This window comes from Stegostoma tigrinum, chromosome 1, assembly GCF_030684315.1.
Source record: "Stegostoma tigrinum isolate sSteTig4 chromosome 1, sSteTig4.hap1, whole genome shotgun sequence".
In the NCBI taxonomy this organism is placed as follows: domain Eukaryota; kingdom Metazoa; phylum Chordata; class Chondrichthyes; order Orectolobiformes; family Stegostomatidae; genus Stegostoma; species Stegostoma tigrinum.
In genome coordinates this window covers 116,880,057-116,900,246 of record NC_081354.1, presented here as the reverse complement: position 1 = coordinate 116,900,246, position 20,190 = coordinate 116,880,057, and the positions used below count along the sequence as shown (strand labels likewise).

At 41.1% G+C, this 20,190-nt stretch overlaps 1 protein-coding gene across 6 annotated transcripts in view; it reads right to left on the bottom strand.

Annotated features, from left to right (window-relative positions):
* The window catches only part of fat1a (FAT atypical cadherin 1a), a 185,085-nt gene that overhangs the window by 119,072 nt on the left and 45,823 nt on the right, over window positions 1-20,190 (bottom strand). For all 6 annotated transcript variants that reach the window (XM_059648069.1, XM_059648075.1, XM_059648056.1 and 3 more), the window contains exon 3: window positions 12,959-13,273. In XM_059648069.1, coding sequence (XP_059504052.1) covers window positions 12,959-13,273 — 315 coding nt within the window. The remainder of the gene's footprint in view (window positions 1-12,958; window positions 13,274-20,190) is intronic.

Below are 20,190 nucleotides of genomic sequence, written 5' to 3'. Positions count from 1 at the left end.
GCACATATTGCCTGTCCTTAGTTGTCCTCTGAGATGGTGATGGTGAACTGCTTTCTTGAACCGCTGCAATCCATTTGGTTGAATGGATCCTGTTCACCCCATTCCCAATTTGCTTTTGAGCATATGCGTTTCTCATGCAAATAATAAAAAAATCCTCTCAATATTGCTATAGCATCACAGGTCCTGCCAAAAGAAATGCAATTTAGGTGATCTACCAGCTAAAATTTCTCTAAAATAGAACACTGAGATGCTGAATATTCAAATTCAAAAATGGGCACTAATGTGTTCGAACACGAGAAGACGGAACCTACGCGTATGTATTATCAATGTATGTGCAGGTCCTAATTTTGCTACAAAGGCATTGTGTAGCCTCCAAGGTGGGCAGACTGGGAAGTATATTTCATAGAATCCCTACAGTGTGGAAACAGGCCCTTTGGCCCAACAAGATCACACTAAGCTCCATATCCCTGAAAACTACAGGCATCCTACCCAGACCCCACCTAATCTGCACATCCCTGAACACTATGGGCAATTTAGCATGGCCAATCCCAATGAACCTGCAAATCTTTGGATCGTGGGAGGAAACTGGAGCAACCAAAGGAAACCCATGCAGACACAGGGAGAAAGGGGAGAAAGCGCGAACTCCACACAGACAGTCATCCGAGGCTGGAATTGAACCCCGGGTCCCCGGCACTGTGAGGCAGCAGTGCCACCCTAGTCTTGCAAAGTGTACATCCCATCACACGCTGAAGAAAGGAGGAAGATATACCCTTACTTCATCTGCAAGCCAGTGGGAGACAAACGTATACCAAACTTCCAGTCTACAATCCCAGTTTCGATGGGCCCCGTTCCAGCCAGTCTCGTATTTCAAGTGTTACATCATGTCCCGAGACTGACAGTGTCTGACATAGGATCGCACAACACAGCAATTTCCTCAAGCTTCAAGCATAGCAAGATGTCTTTCTGCTAAAAGCCATTCTAAAAAACCCCTAAGGCAGTCAGAATCTGATGTAGCAGTACTGTATTAATCTGCAAACCTTCTTACATCTGTTTTAATAGGAATGCTTTCATGAAATTCGTACCAGGGTGGAAACTGGATCATTATGTTTGAGACTGTTCTTGTCTAAACATACAAAACTACAGTGCAAACATGAAGGTATAGCACCAACATTGATAGAGATTGACTTATTAATATTAACCAGTGACATGAAAATGTGTTTGCATCAGCAAATTAAGTGATATTAATTTAACAGACCAAAAGGTTGAAGATACCAGTGTGGAAACCTCTCCACGTTCACTTGAACTATTTTTATATAATCTCATGCGGCAAATCATTTCCCCTACGATTCCGATGATTAAATCAGTAAGCTGTTAAGCGAGGGCTAACAAATCCAGGTTAGAGTTCCCTATTTGTAATCAGTTGATTGGAATCCCAAAGGCACTACAATTAAGGGACAGAAAATTAGTGAGAATCTGCACGAGAAGCAAAATCAAATGTGTAATTATTATACATTTCTCATTCCCAGGACGACCCAATGGGCTTCAGAGCCGATTGTTATTTCAGAAAATATGGCAGTTTGTGTGCATGCAGCAAAGATCTATGAATAGCAATGTTGCAAATGATTAATTAATCTGTTGAGAGGTAAATGTTTGACAGAGCATCACAGCAAATTCCCTCCAGCTCTCCTCCAAAGTAGACCATGGGTTTGGGTTTGTTTGCATCTACCTGACAATTCTAATAGGGCGAAGGGTCTAGGCCCGAAACGTCAGCTTTTGTGCTCCTGAGATGCTGCTTGGCCTGCTGTGTTCATCCAGCCTCACATTTTGTTATCTTGGATTCTCCAGCATCTGCAGTTCCCATTATCTCTGATACTATTTTAACCTCACTGCGAAGCCTCTTCCAGGGATGCCTAACCTGAAGAAGTTACCCTCCTCCCTCTGGACCAACCTCAGGGAATCTCTCTCCCATTGCAACTCTCTTGTAATCTCTTCGGCCTTGAAACTGCTCGACCATGTCCTGAAGCAAACCAGGTACCACAGCCACATCACCTTCCTATGGAACCAGATAATCCCCAAGGGACTACAGTTCACATTTCAGCCTTCCCAAATTGGCCCCAACCGTGACCACCTCTACACCCAGAATATTCAGACCCTTCAGAAGCGTTTCTCCCTGCGAGTCCTGAAACAGACACTCGCAGCCATGCACCGGCACCTCCAGGCACTGCAATCCAACCTGCCCCAGCTCAGAGCCTCCCTCTCCCAGACCTGCAGAGGACCTCTGCTGTTTTTTATCCTCCGCAGGATCCACAGACTGAACACCCAGTTCCACTCAGCTTTACTGGACACCAAAAATCGTAAGTACAACAAACTCACTGGCCCCTGCCACCCACCAGAGGATTCCTGCACCTCCCAAATCCCGAGTCTGTCCCTGCCCCTCCCCCACCATGCACCCGCCGCCATTGACCATGAGGACACGGCCGGAGGCCCCACCGATGACGTCACATCCACCTCCGCCGGCCACACCACTTCCGGGACCGCTGCTGCAGTCACCACCTCTACTTCCAGTTACAACGCCTCACACACCACCCTCCCCGCAGCTGCTGCCGCCCACCCCGATGCTCCAACCGCCGACGGAACCCCGCCCACAGACGACGACCTCATCGCTCCACCCACAACCTCCACAGCCTGCAAACCCAGAGAAGACAGCCACACTGAACCCTGCCGCATCTTCACCATCCCCCCAGACCTCCCACTGACTGAGGACGAACAGTCAGTCCTAAGCAAGGGGCTCACCTTTGTCCCCCTACAACCACACATCAACGAATACCAGTCACAATTGGACATAGAGCAGTTTTTCCGCCGTCTTCGCCTCAATGCCTACTTCTTCAACCGGAAGCCTAACCCTCCCTCAACTGACCCCTTCACTCGCTTCCAACACAAGTCCTCCTCCTGGACACCACCCCCAGGCCTCCTACCCTCCCTCGACCTCTTCATCTCCAACTGCCGTCGAGACATCAACCGCCTCAACCTCTACACCCCTCTCACCCACTCCAACCTCTCCCCCGCAGAACGGGCAGCCCTCCGCTCCAACCCCAATCTCACCATCAAACCCGCAGAAAGGATGAAGGGTCTAGGCCCGAAACGTCAGCTTTTGTGCTCCTGAGATGCTGCTTGGCCTGCTGTGTTCATCCAGCCTCACATTTTGTTATCTTGGATTCTCCAGCATCTGCAGTTCCCATTATCTCTAATTCTAATAGGGCCTCAGTTTATTGCCTGCTTCAAAGGATGGCACTTTGGGAATGACTCCCTCAAGTCAGCACTGAAGTATCAGCCTTGATGACATGCACAAGTTTAGAAGTGATAGGATTAGGATTAGAACTGGCAATCTTCTGACTCAGGGCACAAGTAGTGTTTCTAAAGATCTAAAACAGATATCACACAATTCAGTCACCATCTTCTGTTGTCAAGTTAACTTCTATTATTCACAGTCTGCAATCTGGAATGAAGGATGGTGACATGGGGAGTTATCAAAACGTAGTAAGTACCAATGAAAACATATTTCAAGTGTAAAAGATGATTCATAGAAAACTTACAGGAACAAGATTGGTAAATGCTTAATATATGTCCATTTAAAGCAATTAAAAAATAAATCCTATTGGAGATGGAAGGAGCAAAGTTGCAGGTAATCTTATTTTGGCACTGGTGGCATTATCTTATTTGGCAAATTTGCTGTTCAGCAAAGAATAAAATTTCCCTTGCAAGTGCCTAATAAAGGCAAAAATCCAATATCAATGCAGTAATTGAAAAATTATAAACAATCATCAAATCTGATCTGTTCCAAATTATAGATTTGAGAAATAGAAATAAAGCTTGAGTGCTCAAAAAGTGAATATAAACTGGAATTATACCTAACATAACTGCAACATGAAATCAGTTGCAAAAAATATTTCAAAATGTCAAACATTTTAGTTTCAATATGACAGCAGTATTGGAGACAATTGGCACTAGAGTGAGAACACCTTTTATTGCACAATGCCATTTCCAGAAAATGCTAGAAATGTTCAGCAGGACTGTAAAAACATGTAGACAGAGAAGGAGAAGCAAATTTCAACGACCTCACAACAGTTGTTTCACTATTCTAACGTATATGATTGATTTTGTCCAATTACTTATATACAAAATCCTGCCAGTGAGTTCTGACAACCCCAAACAGCTTGCCTTTATAAATCTTTGTCGTTAGTTTGTCAAATCAGTACTTAAACACTTACCAATGCAATCTCCACAACTCTTAGGCCTTTTTGAGGAGATGAGCAGGAAAACCAAGAGGATTAAGGACAAATTCCATAGCATGCAACCCAGGTGATCAAAGACACTATCATGACTGATGAGTAGAAAGGGAAAGGAGGACTATCACACAATGACACGAAGGTAAACAATGGCTTCGCTCTTGCTCCAGGTAGTCCTATTACTGAATGCCTTGAACATGGCTATCTGACTATTCTGGTCATCTCCTTGTTGCCCTCCCATAATCCAGCCTGCATCCATCTCAATCGGTCAAAAACTATGCTACAATCTTCCTAGACGACACCAAATTTTAGTGAACTATTCCAATTGTCTCACTGATCTACAATAGTTTTAGGTCTCCCATTGTTTTAAACATAAGTTACCCATCCTTATATTTAAATTCTTAAATGGTATCACCTATGCCTGTAACATTTTCCAAAACTACAACATTCCCTGCATCTCCCCATTTGTCTGAAATTGGCCTCCGAAGCAAAAGTTCTTTTCTTCTGCTCACATCCAACAGCAGTGCTTTCAGTCATCTTAGATGCATGTTGTGGAAATAGCTCCTTTAAGACTTCTAGTTCTGCAGCTCTCTCCCCTCTCCGTCAAATTTCTAACCAAGTACTTAGTCTCCTTAGCTGCCTTAGCACTATACTTCCTTACACTAAAATATAACACGCACATTTCAACTTTCAGACCTCGGCTCCAACTAGACTGAAAGGCTCTCTCTTCTCATACCATAAAGATTTAAAAAGAATGAGCTTAGTAGTTACATCTAATTCGTAAGATGAATAGGCTGCCAACACAATGTGAGCCAAATCGGCCGCACAATTCAGATTAAATTTCTAATTTAGTAATTACTAAAATCACATAATTCTACAACGGCTAGCGTAGAACAAGAAAAATGTCACAACAGCAGGCAGGGGAGCAGGAAACATGCAAATGAAATCAACACCATTTAGCCTCTAACTCGTACTATAAATGGTATGCAATGTCCCAGGTTTATACTGAGTTATCAAAAAGAAGATCCTTTATATTCCTCAGCATATAAACTACTTATTTTATTAAATACAAAGATCCCCTTTGCTACACTAAAAACACGTGGAATCCAGATTCACAAATTCAATGATATGATTAAGTGCGGTCTCATCCAACTTCCTAGAAATTAACATTCTCAGAACTTTCAAAATATCCTGCAATCATTTTTAAGAACCTAATGTTAATAAATTGGATAAAGCCCGTGAACAAGGGCTTAAATAGTGTAAGTACAGAGTTGATGCAGACTGCAACAAATTACAGAAGTCTCAGTCAGCCAACAGCTTTTACCAAGCAGTGGAACAACAGAGACAATGCCTTCCAAGTGCTTCATGTTAAAAAGGTAGAAGATTGTAACTGGGAAAAACCTGAAAACTATACATTTCACATCCCACCCAATCTAGTTGAGAGCTTCACCAAGAATGCAAAGATTTGACCTAAACCACTGCTTAAGATTACCTAGTGCCAGGGATAGACAGAAATCTCTCTCTCAGTTTACACTGTTTTTGAAACAAGACTAGAAATTCATTTGAGTGGATATAAATTTCAAGTAAAATTACAAAACGTTAGATACGCTTCACTCCAAGCCACAAATATTTGAACATTATACAGCGCTCTCTCATATCCTCGGTCTCAAAAAATCAGATGCTATAGTTACTTAAAAAGTTTTTTTTCCTTCAATTATTTTTTTGAAGCATCAATAATTTTGGTCCGATCACTGAATACACATCAAAACTCAGTTCGAAAACTACCGCTAAATAATTTCAAAAAGAGGATTTATAATGAAGATGGATCCATGCATAGAACTGAACCCAAAAATCAATAAATTAATAATGGTATTCTTTAGACACTGAAGATGGCAAAATGCTGTTTAACTTATTCTAAGTGAGCACCCAAATAATAAAAGTCGAGCATGGATAATGCTTCAAAATCGAGAGTATGAATTATGTATTGCCTAGAAATAATTACTTTCAATAGTGAGTACAAATGTTGAAAAAAATTGGTATCAGATAATTTCCTATATTTAAATTCGTGCATTAACCTGTTTTATGTCAATGACTATATTCAAACAGAAGATAGAGGAATATCACAAGAGAACAGCAAAATGCTCATATGTGAACAAAAGCAGCAATTTCTAGACTTGTGTTCACATAACATAGGGTGGCATGGTGGCTCAGTGGTTAGCACTGCGGCCTCACAGCACCAGGGACCCGGGTTCGATTCCAGCCTCAGGCGACTGTCTGTGTGGAGTTTGCACATTCTCCCCGTGTCTGCGTGGGTTTCCTTCGGGTGGTCCGGTTTCCTCCCATAATCCAAAACGATGTGCAGGTTAGGTGGATTGGCCATGCTAAATTGCCCATAGTGTTCATGGGTGTGTGGGTTTTAGGGGGAGTGGATCTGGCTGGGATGCTTCAAGGGGCGGTGTGGACTTGTTGGGCTGAAGGGCCTTTTTCCACACTGTAGGGAATCTAATCTAATATGACAGTTTCAAAAAAAATTTGTTCAATTTATCAAGTATTTTCAGTTCAATTAAATTTGAAGCACAAATGTCTTCAAAAATCAGTGTTAAAATTCAGTGCAACCAATCAAGAAACATTGAGATTAATCACTCTGAGCTTTCAAAGCATTTTAGTGGCATATTTTGAATAATATTATACCCCAACCACTGGTTGGAGATTCACAGTTGATGATCCCGTTATCTGGGACATTGGTATTTGAAACGTGATCCACTCACTTCAGACAGTCCACAGGCTGGTCCAAAATACAAATCAGCGACATGCAAGCCTGAGCTCTGACCATACCACAGAATACCACAACCATCAGCCCCAGCATACATATGACACCACATAACCAGATTTGCATCACTGCTTTCTTTTTGACAAAAGCGTGTTTAAAGGCAGACCTCATGATTCGACTGATTGTGATTTAAGTGAAAATGCAGTTTTGCCTAGTATTGGGATTTTGATTCTAATATTTTTAAAAAATTCACAGGTGGTGGCACCACCAGCCAAGCCAACATTTATTGCCCATCCTAACTGCCCAGAGGACAGTTCAGAGTTCACTCTGTGGGTCTGGAGTCACACACAGGCCAAACCAGATAAGGAAAGCAGATTTCTTTTCCGAAGGGACATTAATGAACCAGAGGGGCTTTCTGACAATCACGGTCATCATTAGGCTTTTAATTCCAGATTTTTACTGAATTCAAATTTCACCATCTGCCATGGTGGGATTCGAACCCAGGTCCCCAGAAAATGACTTGGGTCTCTGGGTCATAGGTCACAGAAACAGGCCCTTCGGTCCAACCATGCCAAAAATAATCCCAAAATAAACTAGTCCCACCTGCCTGCTCCTGGCCCGCATCCATTCAAATCTTTCCTATCAGGCTAGCAATAATACTACTAGGCTATCATCTCCCCTAAAACATCTCCAGTTATGAATTAATTTTAGAAAAAAAAACCAAAGTCTAAAATGACTATAAATTAATCACATTTAGTACAGAAAAATCAGAAAAACGTTCATAGTCTGTATAATTCCATATTAATTCTGATCACTTCTTTTGTGGAAGTAAAAGCACATGATGTCTGATTGTTATGTGGTCGCAAGGGATCTAATGCCCTGCCCAAGTTGCTCAGGGACGTAAAACATTTGAGAAGTACTCCTCCAGACCATGGTGGATCATCTACTCCCTGTCAACTATCAGGCATAGTCATTATCAGCGGCAATATTGGGTTGCATAGACTAGACACTCCCATGTTCAATTCTCAAATGAATGGAGCTTGGCAAGAAAAATAATTAAGGATCGACAAATACACATCAGGCCGAGGATGGTGAAAATACTAGCCAAAATTACTGATCCTTAGTTCTGTCTAGTGATTTCAGAGGAATGGTGCTTAAAAGATATATCAAAAGTAGACAACACCAGATTGCAATCCAACAGGTTAACCTGAAATCACAGGCTCTGGCAGCGCTGCTCCTTCGTTAGGAGCATTTCAACTGATGAAGGAGCAGCACTCTGAAAACTTATGATTTCAAATAAACCTGTTGGACTGTAACCTCGTGTAGTAAGACTTCTGACTTTTCCCACCCCAGTCCACATCATGGCTGATATGCAGCGGCTGGTTGCATCAGCAGCCTTATACGATACAGCATCTAAATTTATGCATGAATAATTGCAGAGTTATGCCCCAGCAATAAGGAACATTTTCATGACAGAAAATGTCACAGACAAAAATATTTAAGAAAAGAAATTCCTTTCGTGCTTTGGCTTCAAGGGGTTACAATAACCCAACAGCAATTGGTGGTGCTTTCTTTCTACTTCAATAACCTTGGCCCCTCATTAAAATAAAAAAAATCACAAATTACCAGAGGCCAAGAAAAAAAATATGGTGAGCAGACTGAAGTTGGAAATTGCATTCTTATTTTGAAGAAAACTGGTGGAAGCTTATGGGGACCACTCACGTTTTGCAGTGTAAATTTCCAAATAGCATGTTCTCTTCGTTCAATATAAAGAGAGCTGCTCGAGTCCACACGGTTGAGAAATTAAAATGAAAGTACCCAGCAAAAGGGCTGACAAATCTGCATGCCAGATTAGAAGGCAGGGATGTACATGAAACGCCTTGAAGTGGTATGATACAAGCCAATTAGGATGGAAAAATGCTAAGTAGATCATTACTTCTAACCAACCAATATTTCCTAAAATAATCTCAGTAAACCACTTATTTTCTACAGAAGGCAAAATGATCAGGCTGAATTTTGGAGGAAGATTAATTCAAAACACTACTATATTTAGACAGTTGGGTAGGACGCTTGTACAGGCAAAACAATTAAGAATTATTTCTGCAAGTGAAAACATCATAACCATCAGTTACACTGTGTGGTAGTTAGAGTAAAACTAAATAATCTTCCATTAATGATGCATGCTTATGACTCATATCTAATTCTTCTTTAAATCAACATTTATGTAATTTGTCAAGAAATCTAACAAGTACTAAAGAAATACATCAGCCGTGAGATAACTGTTACAACAGATTTGGGCAACATCCCACCAGTGCATTTTATTAAAACTTTAAGAACATTTTAAAAGTAACCCTCAAGCAAGTCACTGCTCAGATTTAAAGTCCCAGTCCAAAGTTAGAGAATACCCATTACAAAGCAATTGAACAAATAATTCTGAAGGAGAAATCATTATCAATTGTCCTCAATTTACAGCATTTTCATTGGTCCTTTACATATGTACAAAGGAACATTTGCAGAAAGCTGCGCTTGTCAGATTGCACAAATGTACATTAAGATTTCTTTTGACACTGTTAAACTTCAATTTTGGGGGACAACTTTAACTTGTAGCAATAATATAAAATGGGTAATGTCACATTAGATGGCGATCTAAGTTTAAATGAAGAATCTGACATGGAGTTAGAAAGGCACAAACTGAATACAGTGATTAAAGTGTCATGTTGAAATATTTATGCAAATCCTTGTCTAAAGCCTTAGATGTGTTAACCATTAACAAATGTTAGTCAGCTTTAAAATATTAAGCATTAAAATATATACTCACCTTTGGTGTAGATAATCATTAATCCATTTCTGTTTCTCGACATACAGTAAAGCCCTTGCTGACTTTGACCAGTCTGTCACAATGTAATATTCAGGACAGATTTCAGCCAAATGTGGGGCACTGCAATGCTCAATTTTGGCCTGACTTTGTGTTCACTTTCTCTGTCAACAGGCATTTCCCTCACTGAGCAGAAATTCACTTTGCAAAAACAAACCATTTTTGGCATCTAGTTCCCATCATTTTGACTGTTTTTTTTAAAACTGCAAATCTCCTTTCAGCTGTGTCAGAGATAACAGGAACTGCAGATGCTGGAGAATCCAAGATAACAAGGTGTAGAGCTGGATGAACACAGCAGGAAGGCTGACATTTCAGGCCGAGACCCTTCTTCAGAAATAGGGGAGGGGAAGTGGGTTCTGAAATAAATAGGGAAAGAGGGGGAGGTGGATCGAAGATGGATAGAGGAGATGATAGGTGGAGAAGAGACAGACAAGTCAAAGAGACGGGGATGGAGCCAGTAAAGGTGAGTGTAGGTGGGGAGGTAGGGAGGAGATAGGTCAGTCCATGGAGGATGGACAGGTCAAGGGCCGTTATGCGGTTAGTAGGTAGGAAATGGATGTGGCTTGAGGTGGGAGGAGGGGATAGGTGAGAGGAAGAACAGGTTAGGGAGGTGGGGGGGGGGAGCGAGATGGGCTGGTTTGGGGATGCAGTAGGGGGAGGGGTGATTTTGAATCCTGTGAAATCCACATTGATACCATTGGGCTGCAGGGTTCCCAACGGAATAAGAGTCGCTGTTCCTGCAACCTTCGGGTAGCATCATTGTGGCACTGCAGGAGGCCCAGGACGGACATGTCGTCTGAGGAATGGGAGGGGGGAGTTGAAATGTTTTGCGACTGGGAGGTGCAATTATTTATTGTGAACTGAGCGTAGGTGTTCTGCAAAGCAATCCCCAAGCCTCCGTTTGGTTTCCCCGATGTAGACGAGGCCCCAACGGGAACAGCGGATACAGTATACCACATTAGCAGATGTGCAGGTGAACATCTGCTTGATGTGGAAAGTCTTCTTGGGGCCTGGGATAGGGGTGAGGGAGGTGGTGTGGGGTCAAATGTAGCACTTCCTGCGATTGCAGGGAAAAGTGCCGTGTGTGCTGGGGGTAGAGGGGAGTGTGGAACGGACAAGGGAGTCCTGGAGAGCGTGGTCCCTGCGGAAAGCAGACAAGGGTGGGGAGGGAGAAATGTCTTCAGTGGTGGGGTCAGATTGCATATGGCGGAAGTGTCGGAGATGATCCGTTGGATCCGGAGGTCGATGGGGTGGTACTTGAGGACGAGGGGATTCTGTTTTGGTTGTTATTGCGGGGGCGGGGTGTGAGAGTTGAGCTGTGGGAGACACGGTTGAGGGCGTTCTCAACCACTGCAGGGGATAAGTTACGGTCCTTGATAAACAAGGACACCTGAGATGTACAGGAATCGAGCCGCATCTCCATCTCCTACCTACTAATCTTGTCCCGCCCCCTTGACCTATCCATCCTCCCTGGACTGACCTATCCCCTCCCTACCTCTCCACCTACACTCACCTTTACTGGCTCCATTCCTGCCTCTTTGACTTGTCTGTCTCCTCTCCACCTATTTTCTCCCCAATCCATTTTCCATCTGCCTCCCCCTCCCTCCCTATTTATTTCAGAACCCCCTTCCCCGCCCCCATTTCTGAAGAAGGGTCTAGGCCCGAAATGTCAGCTTTTGTGCTCCTAAGATGCTGCTTGGCCTGCTGTGTTCATCCAGCTCTACACCTTGTTGTCTGCTTTCAACCGTGTTCTGTGAATATTTGAGTTTGGTTTCTTATCCGATATAAATGTACATGTAAGATGTATAGGCTGCTACATCAAATCAGGGAGATCAAAATTTCATCTTCATTAAAATCTTATCACCTCGGATAATGGTTATATAGTCTGGAGGTTTGGGTTTCTTGAGTGTTCAGAACATTATATGAATTGAGCTGAAAGCAAGGAAACACTGGCTGTAAAGGCCCAATGGGAGCTTTGAGCTGGCGGGGAAAAGGAGCGATTTCACCAACATTGCTGTTGAACTTGTTCTGAAAATTCTCGCATGCAAACCTAATGCACTTTTAGACAGTTAGATTCCTTTCCTTCAAATGCTCCTTATCTTCATATTCGATCAGTCACACCCTTACAGACAAGCACTGCAGGATTAATTACAATGAAACGTGAGGAATGGCACTATGACAGACAGATGTTAACAAAAGTTATCCTTCCTTAAGGCTACTAATAGCTTATGTTTAAACAGCTGATGATATTAAACTTGATAACAAAACGTTAGATAGAGAAGCAAGTTGTGTGGAGAATACGGGTTAGGAGAGTGGGTAACACATTTGCAAAAGAGGTATAATGTGGAAAAATATGAGGTTGCCAGCTTCAGCAGGAAACATAGAAAAGTGGTGCAGTCTGTCATTTAAATGGAAGAGAGAAAGTGACAGACAGAGAAACAGTAAAGTCAAGCAATGCTTTTGAATAAGATGCCAGCTGGACTATAAGAATGGATGGCTTTGAAATATATGGAACCAGTTAGTCAAGCAAAAATTGTGATTTCTGCAGTGATCTCTTGTGCAGTTTGTAGAAGACAGTGGAAAAGCTATAAGTAACTTGGAATTCACATGTTGAATTTTATTTTCGATTTCAGCGATGAGATGAGGAATACTTCTTTCAATTGCAAATTGAATGAACTTTGAAGGGATGCTTTAATGGAATGTAATTTGATCGAGGAGAAAAAGAGAGGAAAAACTTTGTTTGATGATATCAATCGCTAAACTGAAAAAGTAACCAGAGAGGGGAACAAGGGAGACCAAAACAGTTCAAAAGAGATAAGAAAATTGCTTTAAAGATGTTCTTAATGTAGCAGATTCAACAATGTCACACTTAGAACAGGCAAAAAAAATTGATGATTTTGTATAATGTGGAATACTTCAACTGCATTCCTATTTTTCATCGTTAGAAAGGTTTTAATGTGTCAACGCATTTTGAATTCAAATGTTCTCACAACTGGCATCACCGTTTCGAATAATATTCACACTTACCAGTCTTCTGGTTTATAAGGAAGAAACCTTGTGGATTGCCACCAGTAATCTTGTAGCTTAGCCTGTCACTGGAGCTGGAGTCTGGGTCAGATGCCTCAATCTGTACTACTGACACATCTTTAGGAGTGTTTTCCACAACTTCAGGGTAATAAACTGGCTCAGACGTCTGTGGTGCATTATCATTAACATCCTCGATTTCAATGTACACTTCAATGAAGGAGAAAAGCGGCACCACTCCCAAGTCTGTAGCATAGACTGTAAGCCAGTAATGTGAAGTAGTTTCACGGTCCAGAAGTTCTGCTGTTTTTATTATTCCTGTGCAGGGACAAAAACCAGAAAAACTGATGAAGCATTTCAGTAACAAGAATGCTGGGCTGAATGTGCAAGAAAGAAACGATATACAATGTACTAATGTTATGGAAAGCTTGAGCTCAATTTTAAAACAGTTGCAGATCTCTACAAACTTTATATAAACACAAGTTAAGGAGTTGGCTGTTTTGACCATCGAAGCTACTCCAACATGTGGAAAGATCATGCCTGGTCTGAATGTGCCCACAACTTTCCTTATCCTGTCCACCTGCTATTCTGTTTGATTCCCTTGTCAATCAAGAATCTAAATTGGCCTTAAACATATTCAAACACACTGCCACCACCACTCTCAAGAAAAGAAAATTCCAGAGTCTGAACACATCGAGAACAATTCTCATCTCCATTTTCAACAGGAGAACCCCCTTTTTAAAAAAAAAGGCATCCCCCAAATTCCAGTCTCTCCCATCAGGTGAACTATCCTCTCAGCGCCCATTCTGTCAATTCAACTCAGGATCTGTATATCTCAACAAGATTCAATTGCTTCTCATTCCTTCAAACGCCAATAGGTACAGATCAAACCTTCTCAACCTCTCCTCATAAGTTAACCCTTAATTCAGTTGACCAAGCTTCTCAAAACTGCTTCTAATACAATTATACCTTTTCTCAAGTAGGGAGGCCCAAATAGGAAACAATGCAGATGTGGTCTCAACAGTGGGGTCGTAGGGAGTGTTGGTGAACAAAGAGACCTTGGAGTGCAGGTTCATAGTTCCTTGAAAGTAGAGACCCACGTGGGCAGGACAGTGAAAAAAGGTGTTTGGTATGCTTGTCTTTACTGGTCAATGCATCGAGTAAAGGCATTGGGAGGTCATCTTGCAGCTGTACAGCCATTGGTTAGGCCACTTTTGGAATACTGCTTGTAATTCTGGGCTCCCTGCTATAGAGAGGATGTTGTGAAAGTTGACAAGTGTTCATAAAAGATTTACAAGGATGTTGCCAGGGTTGGAGGGTTTGAGCTAAAGGGAGAGACTGAATAGACTGGGGCTATTTTCCCTGGAGCATTAGAGGCTGTAGGGTGACCCAAAAGAAATGTCTAAAATCATAAGGGACATAGCTGAGATGAATAGCTAAGGTCTTTACATGGGGTGGGGATGTCCAAAACTGGACGGCATGGGTTCAAGGAGAGAGGTGTAAAACTTAAAAGGGACCCTAGAGGCAACTATTCATGCAGAAGGTGGTGCATCTATGTCATGAGTTGCCAGAGTAAGTGGTGGAAGCTGGTACTATTACAATATTTAAAAAGGCATCTGGATGGGTATATGAATAGGAAGGGTTGAATCGTAGGGGTTAAATGCTGGCAAATGGGACTAGATTAATTTAGGATATCTGGTTGGCATGGGCAAGTTGGACTGAAGGTTCTGTTTCCATACTATACAACTCTATGGACTCTGATTCTATAATGACCTGGATAACCTGACTAATAGTTCCCTACTTTTATATTCTAGTCCCCTCGCGACACATGACATCCTAACCAACTGCTGCACCTACAAGGTTTTGTTTTTTGATCATCCATCACCCCCTGTATCCCACAGTTGTGAGGTCTCTTTTCAATTAATAGTATGCAGCTTCCATATTATACCTTGCAAAATTGGAAAGTTCACATTATCCCATATTATACTGTATCTGCCATTTTGTTTTGCTGACTCACAAACCTCTACATTCCTTTAGCAGACTCAAGTCATCTTTACAATTTATCCTCTTTTGCATCATTAGTAAATTTAGCAACTGTAGATTTGGCCTCTAGGGCTCGGGCTCTGGCACTGCAATGATTGCATCCCTGCCTCTCGGCCAGAAGGACTTTGTCTAAATCTCACCTGCTCCAGAGGAATCATACTCATTTTAGTTATGCTTTTCTAAATACTTGTAGAAACTGCTTGTTTTATTTTTAGCGAGCTTTCTTATGTTCTCTAACTTTTCTTTTATCCCCCCCTAGTCAATCTTAGCTTTTAAAAATGTTTGATTTCCTGATCGACCACAAATCTTGGCAGAATTTTTTCAAATTGATACTATCTTTGACTTCCTTAGATGCAAACATGCATTCTTCCCGTTTAATTGCTTTCTCTCGGGGGATACATCTGTTCTGAATGTAATGTTCTTAATGCCTGCCATTGCATCTCTACTGAGCTCTTTGTGACCTAATTTCCCAATTTACCATAACCAACTGTGTCTTCATACGCACACAAGTGTCTTTACTTCAGTTTAAAACACAGGTCTCTGATCCACTCTTCTCGCCCTGCTACCTGAAGAAGCATTAATTATATAGTCAATGGCTGTTCCCAACTCACTGCATATCACCTGGTCGAGAATGGCCTGTTCTCTGGTTATCTCTAGAATGTGTTACTGTTAAGAAATTTTCCAAAAACATTATGAAGCCAGTTTCAACGTAACCTCTGCCAATCTGATTTGTCCGATCTGCACGTAGGAAACACTGCATTATCTTTATTAAACTACTGATTCTTTTGTATTCGATTCCACTCTTGGGCGACTGTCTGTGTGCAGTTTGCACATTCTCCCTGTGTCTGCGTGGGTTTTGTCCAGGTGCTCTGGTTTTCTCCCACAGTCCAAAGATGTGCAGGGTAGGCAGATTGGCCATGTTAAATTGCCTGTAGTGTTTAGGGGTGTGTAGGTTAGGTGGGTTATAGGGGGATGGGTCTGGGTGGGATGCTTTGATGGTCAGTGTGGACTTGTTGGACCGAAGGGCCTGTTTCCACACTGTAGGGATTCTAAGGATCAAAAGATAGGTCATCTTATAATGTTAATTATTAGTAAAAAGTGTGGAGGAAGTGCCACAAACCGAGATGCCCAAGTTTGGTGGGGTACACTGATTACTTTCTAGTCCCATATCTCCACTAATCAAAAGTTTTAAATTTAACTAAGTTGACGGAATGGTCAATGAGACATGTTTCGTTTGTATCACAAACAAGACTGCCGTGCTTCTTTAGATAGCAAGGAACCAGTTTATTAGAAATAGAACTTACTCAAACAAATATGCATGACTTCTACTCTAACATGATAAAATTAACAAGGCAATTCTGATCAAATACCCTATGGAACACATCAAACAACTGAAGTTGAGGTAGACCCACATGGATTATTCAGCAATTCTGTCAGACATTAAGTGACACAATGTGGCACTAAATCTCAAAACTCCACAAGCGATTCTACTGGTACACTTTGACCATCTGACCTTGAACAACATCAATGGTCATTCTGTCACAGACTGCCTCAAAGGCAGCTCAGAGTCTGGCTTTTCATCTTAGTTTCCCAAGAGTATATTCCCCTACATTTTAGGGATTGCATTCAATACCTACTCATAAGCAATACTTCTGCTTTTTTCACAAATAGTAGGTCTCACTAAGTCAGGACTGCCCCTGGGCGATTCTCCACACGTCACCTCTGCTCTTTGCCTGACCCAGTTCAACTTTCACAGTTAAAGAATGCAAATATTGCTCAGAGGTCTCCTTCACTCACAACTACTCTAAACGATTATTAGCTCGCAGCTTCTTCCATATACCACAGCTACCAGGACATTTTCAGAGCCGTCACGCTAACTCGTAGTTGCACTTACCAACTCCTAGAACCTCAATGGAATTCTGACTGCACAGAGTCAATGCTCTAAGTTGGCTCGTCAGCAGTACAGTTGTTACTGATCTTACCCTGGAAATAATCATCAGGGATCTCTGAACGTTTTTGAGCATGTCTACTGTACTTTGTAACATACCCTATCCTGGTTCATAGACCCTATTCAAAAATACTTTAGCAAGTCAAATATAGCAACCTCTTGGAACTCCCTGTTCCGTGAATGTTAAATGATCAAGTGCTGGGGCCTACACAAATGCTTTTATGTAAAAAAAAGTAGGAATTAATTATACTTCACCATGAAGAAAATATTTGTATAGTGGCTAATTCAGAATGCTAAGTAGAAAGCAGTGAATGGCAAAAATCAGTATTTAGCAACATTATATAATCTTCTCATTGTGGTGAAAAAAAACAGAAACAGAATAATTTGCTAAAATTGAGACTTCAAAATCAAAGTGTGATTCCAAAAGGTAGTAAACTAGGGAGGCAGCATCACAAAAGCAAATGAGTCATCACAGAACTAAGTGAGACAAACAATAATGTAAGTGAGTAAATTTCTGCCATGACAGAGGCACAGAAAAATCACTGGTTTCATATGATATTTGGGGTTGAATATCATTCAGGTAATTTTTGAAGGCATCAAAAATTTAGTTATTCAAGCTGGGGGCGATGGGAAGTTGGAAAAAAAATTGAGTTAGCCTTTCTACTAATATACTGTCTTTTAATTCTAACATCTAAATCACTGTGCCTAATTTAACAGGAAATATCAACATGCATCTAAGGGTGACATCATGGCTTAGTGGTTGGCACCGCTGTCTCAGTGCCAGGGTTTGATTTCTGCCTCAGGCGACTGTCTGTATGGAGTCTGCACATCTTCCTCGTTTCTGCGGGGTTTCCTCGGGGTGCTCTGGTTTCCTGGCCATGCTAAGTTGCCCCATAGTATCCAAGGATGTGTAGATTACGAGGAAAAGGGATGGGTCTGGGTGGAATGCTCTTTGGAGGCTTGCTGTGGACTTGTTGGGCTGAAGGGCCTGTTTCCACACCGTGGGGAATCTATGATTCTAAATTACACATAGTTAATTGAATAGATTCCATTAAACTCTGCAGTATTGCCAAATCCAGTCATGAGTGGTAGAAAACAGTTAAGCTAATGAGAGATGGAGGATCCACAAATATCCCTCTTCTCAAATGATGGCAGAACTGTGTCAGTTCAAAATGGCAGCTCACCATCTTCTTAAGAGCAATTATAGATGGACAACAAATATTGGCTTAGCAAGTAATGCCCTCAGCTCATCAACAAAAAAAACAACCAATTTACTCACATTGAACTACAATATACTAAAGGAAGAACAAATAATCCAGTTTTAATTGATTTCAACTTCTCTATTTCCTGCACTTCATCGCTTGCTATTCATCAACAGTGGTTTCACTTCATAACTTCAAATGCACTGATATTTTGCCTGATCACCTGTCACTTGAGAATAATAGAAAATCTATTTTGAAAAGCTGATTGTGCATTTGGCTTGAAACAGCTTTAACTGGAGAGCAATTTTATTGACAGATGTCTGCTCAGCACTTCAAATACCATCTCCATCCAATTTGCAATTGTTCACTCAGTTGAACTCTGGAGTCAGGGGTGATATTCCTTATATACCTATCAGAACCGTTAACAAACGTATGATTCTGCAACTGAAATAAAAAACCTGCCTTTGACAGTGCCAAGGAAATACAGTCTTGTTTCAGCTCTCCTGGGAATTACATCAGCATAAAGGAGAAACTTCAGTTTGAAACACAAAGCTTTGGGTCCCCTTTCTAATGTAATTAATCAAACTGAGATTACAGAAAGGGAAATAGGAGCTATTTGTAAACGAGCAGCTTTTATAAGTCAAACTGCATTAAAACTAAGTAGATATTTACATGATTTTATTCTATTACACAAGTTAGTTTAGACACTGGCCAGCAAGGGAGTCATACAGCACAGAAACAGACCCTTCAGTCCAACCAGTCTACACTGACCAAAATCTTTAATTAAACTAGCCCCACTGCCTGCACTTTATCCATTTTCCTCCAAACATTTCTTCTTCAGGCACTTATCCAAATATCTTTTCAATGTTGTAACTGGACCCACATCCACCACGTCCTCTGTAAGTTCATTCCACATATGCCCCACTGTGTTGAAAACTGCCCCAATGTCTTTTATAAATCTTTCTCCTCTCACCTTAAAAATATGCCCCTAGTCTTGAAACACCCCACCCACCAAAATGCAATATCTCACATTTATTCAAATTAAACTCCATCTGCCATTCCTCAGCCCATTGACCCAATTGATCAAGATCTCTTTGCAATCTTAAATAACCTTTTCCACTGTCCACTACACCACCAATTTTGGTGTCATTTCTTTTTATTACACAACATGTACAAAATCAAATGAATCCTTAATAATCACTGTGCCACCACATGCACTCAACCAAGAATTGCTCCAGTCGCAAGCTCTCATTAAGCACATATTTCTCTTGCTAGTCCTCTTAAGTCCATGGCTCTTCTTTAAGATTCAGATATTTTTACTTCGTCCCTAGCCACTCAATCCAAAAATCTCAATTCAATGTTTGAACTAGCCTTCAAAAAGATTAATCTTGGTTTGAGTTTGTTTGTTTAAAAGCACTGGCATCAAGACTAATGAGTGCACGATTACACTTACATTGCGTACTGGCTTCCACAATCAATGCCGCTCGGAACAGCTTTTAATTAACAGACTGATATAAAACACCAAAACACTGAAATCAGCTTGTGAGTAATTTTTCATTGAGAGATTTAACTGCTAATAAGTACAGCCACAGGCTTAATAAAATTATCAACATCCTTTAATTGCCAGTCGCAATATAAAGGTCCTGTCATCATTTCAATTAATGCACATGGACAGGCACAGAAATGTTTTCCATGGTTCCAGTTAAAGTTATTAAATTGAATCCTGGAAATGCATGATGAAATAATTTACTGTATGTACAAAAAGGATAACCATTTAAAACAAATCAATTTTACTTATGATGTAAGCAAACTACAAAATTCACTTCAGTGGCAAGATATTGGAAGTTGTTACATTCCCTTGACCCTTTCTCCACAAGCCTGAAAACAAATTTTCCAGCAGTTTTTCATATATCAGTAATTGATGTATGCACATCATGAGAATTTTCCAGTGCAGGCTATGTATGGAAAATCACATTTTCCAGTTATTTTAAAAGCAAATAAATTCTCACCATTACAATACGCTGTACACAGTTGTTGAATTA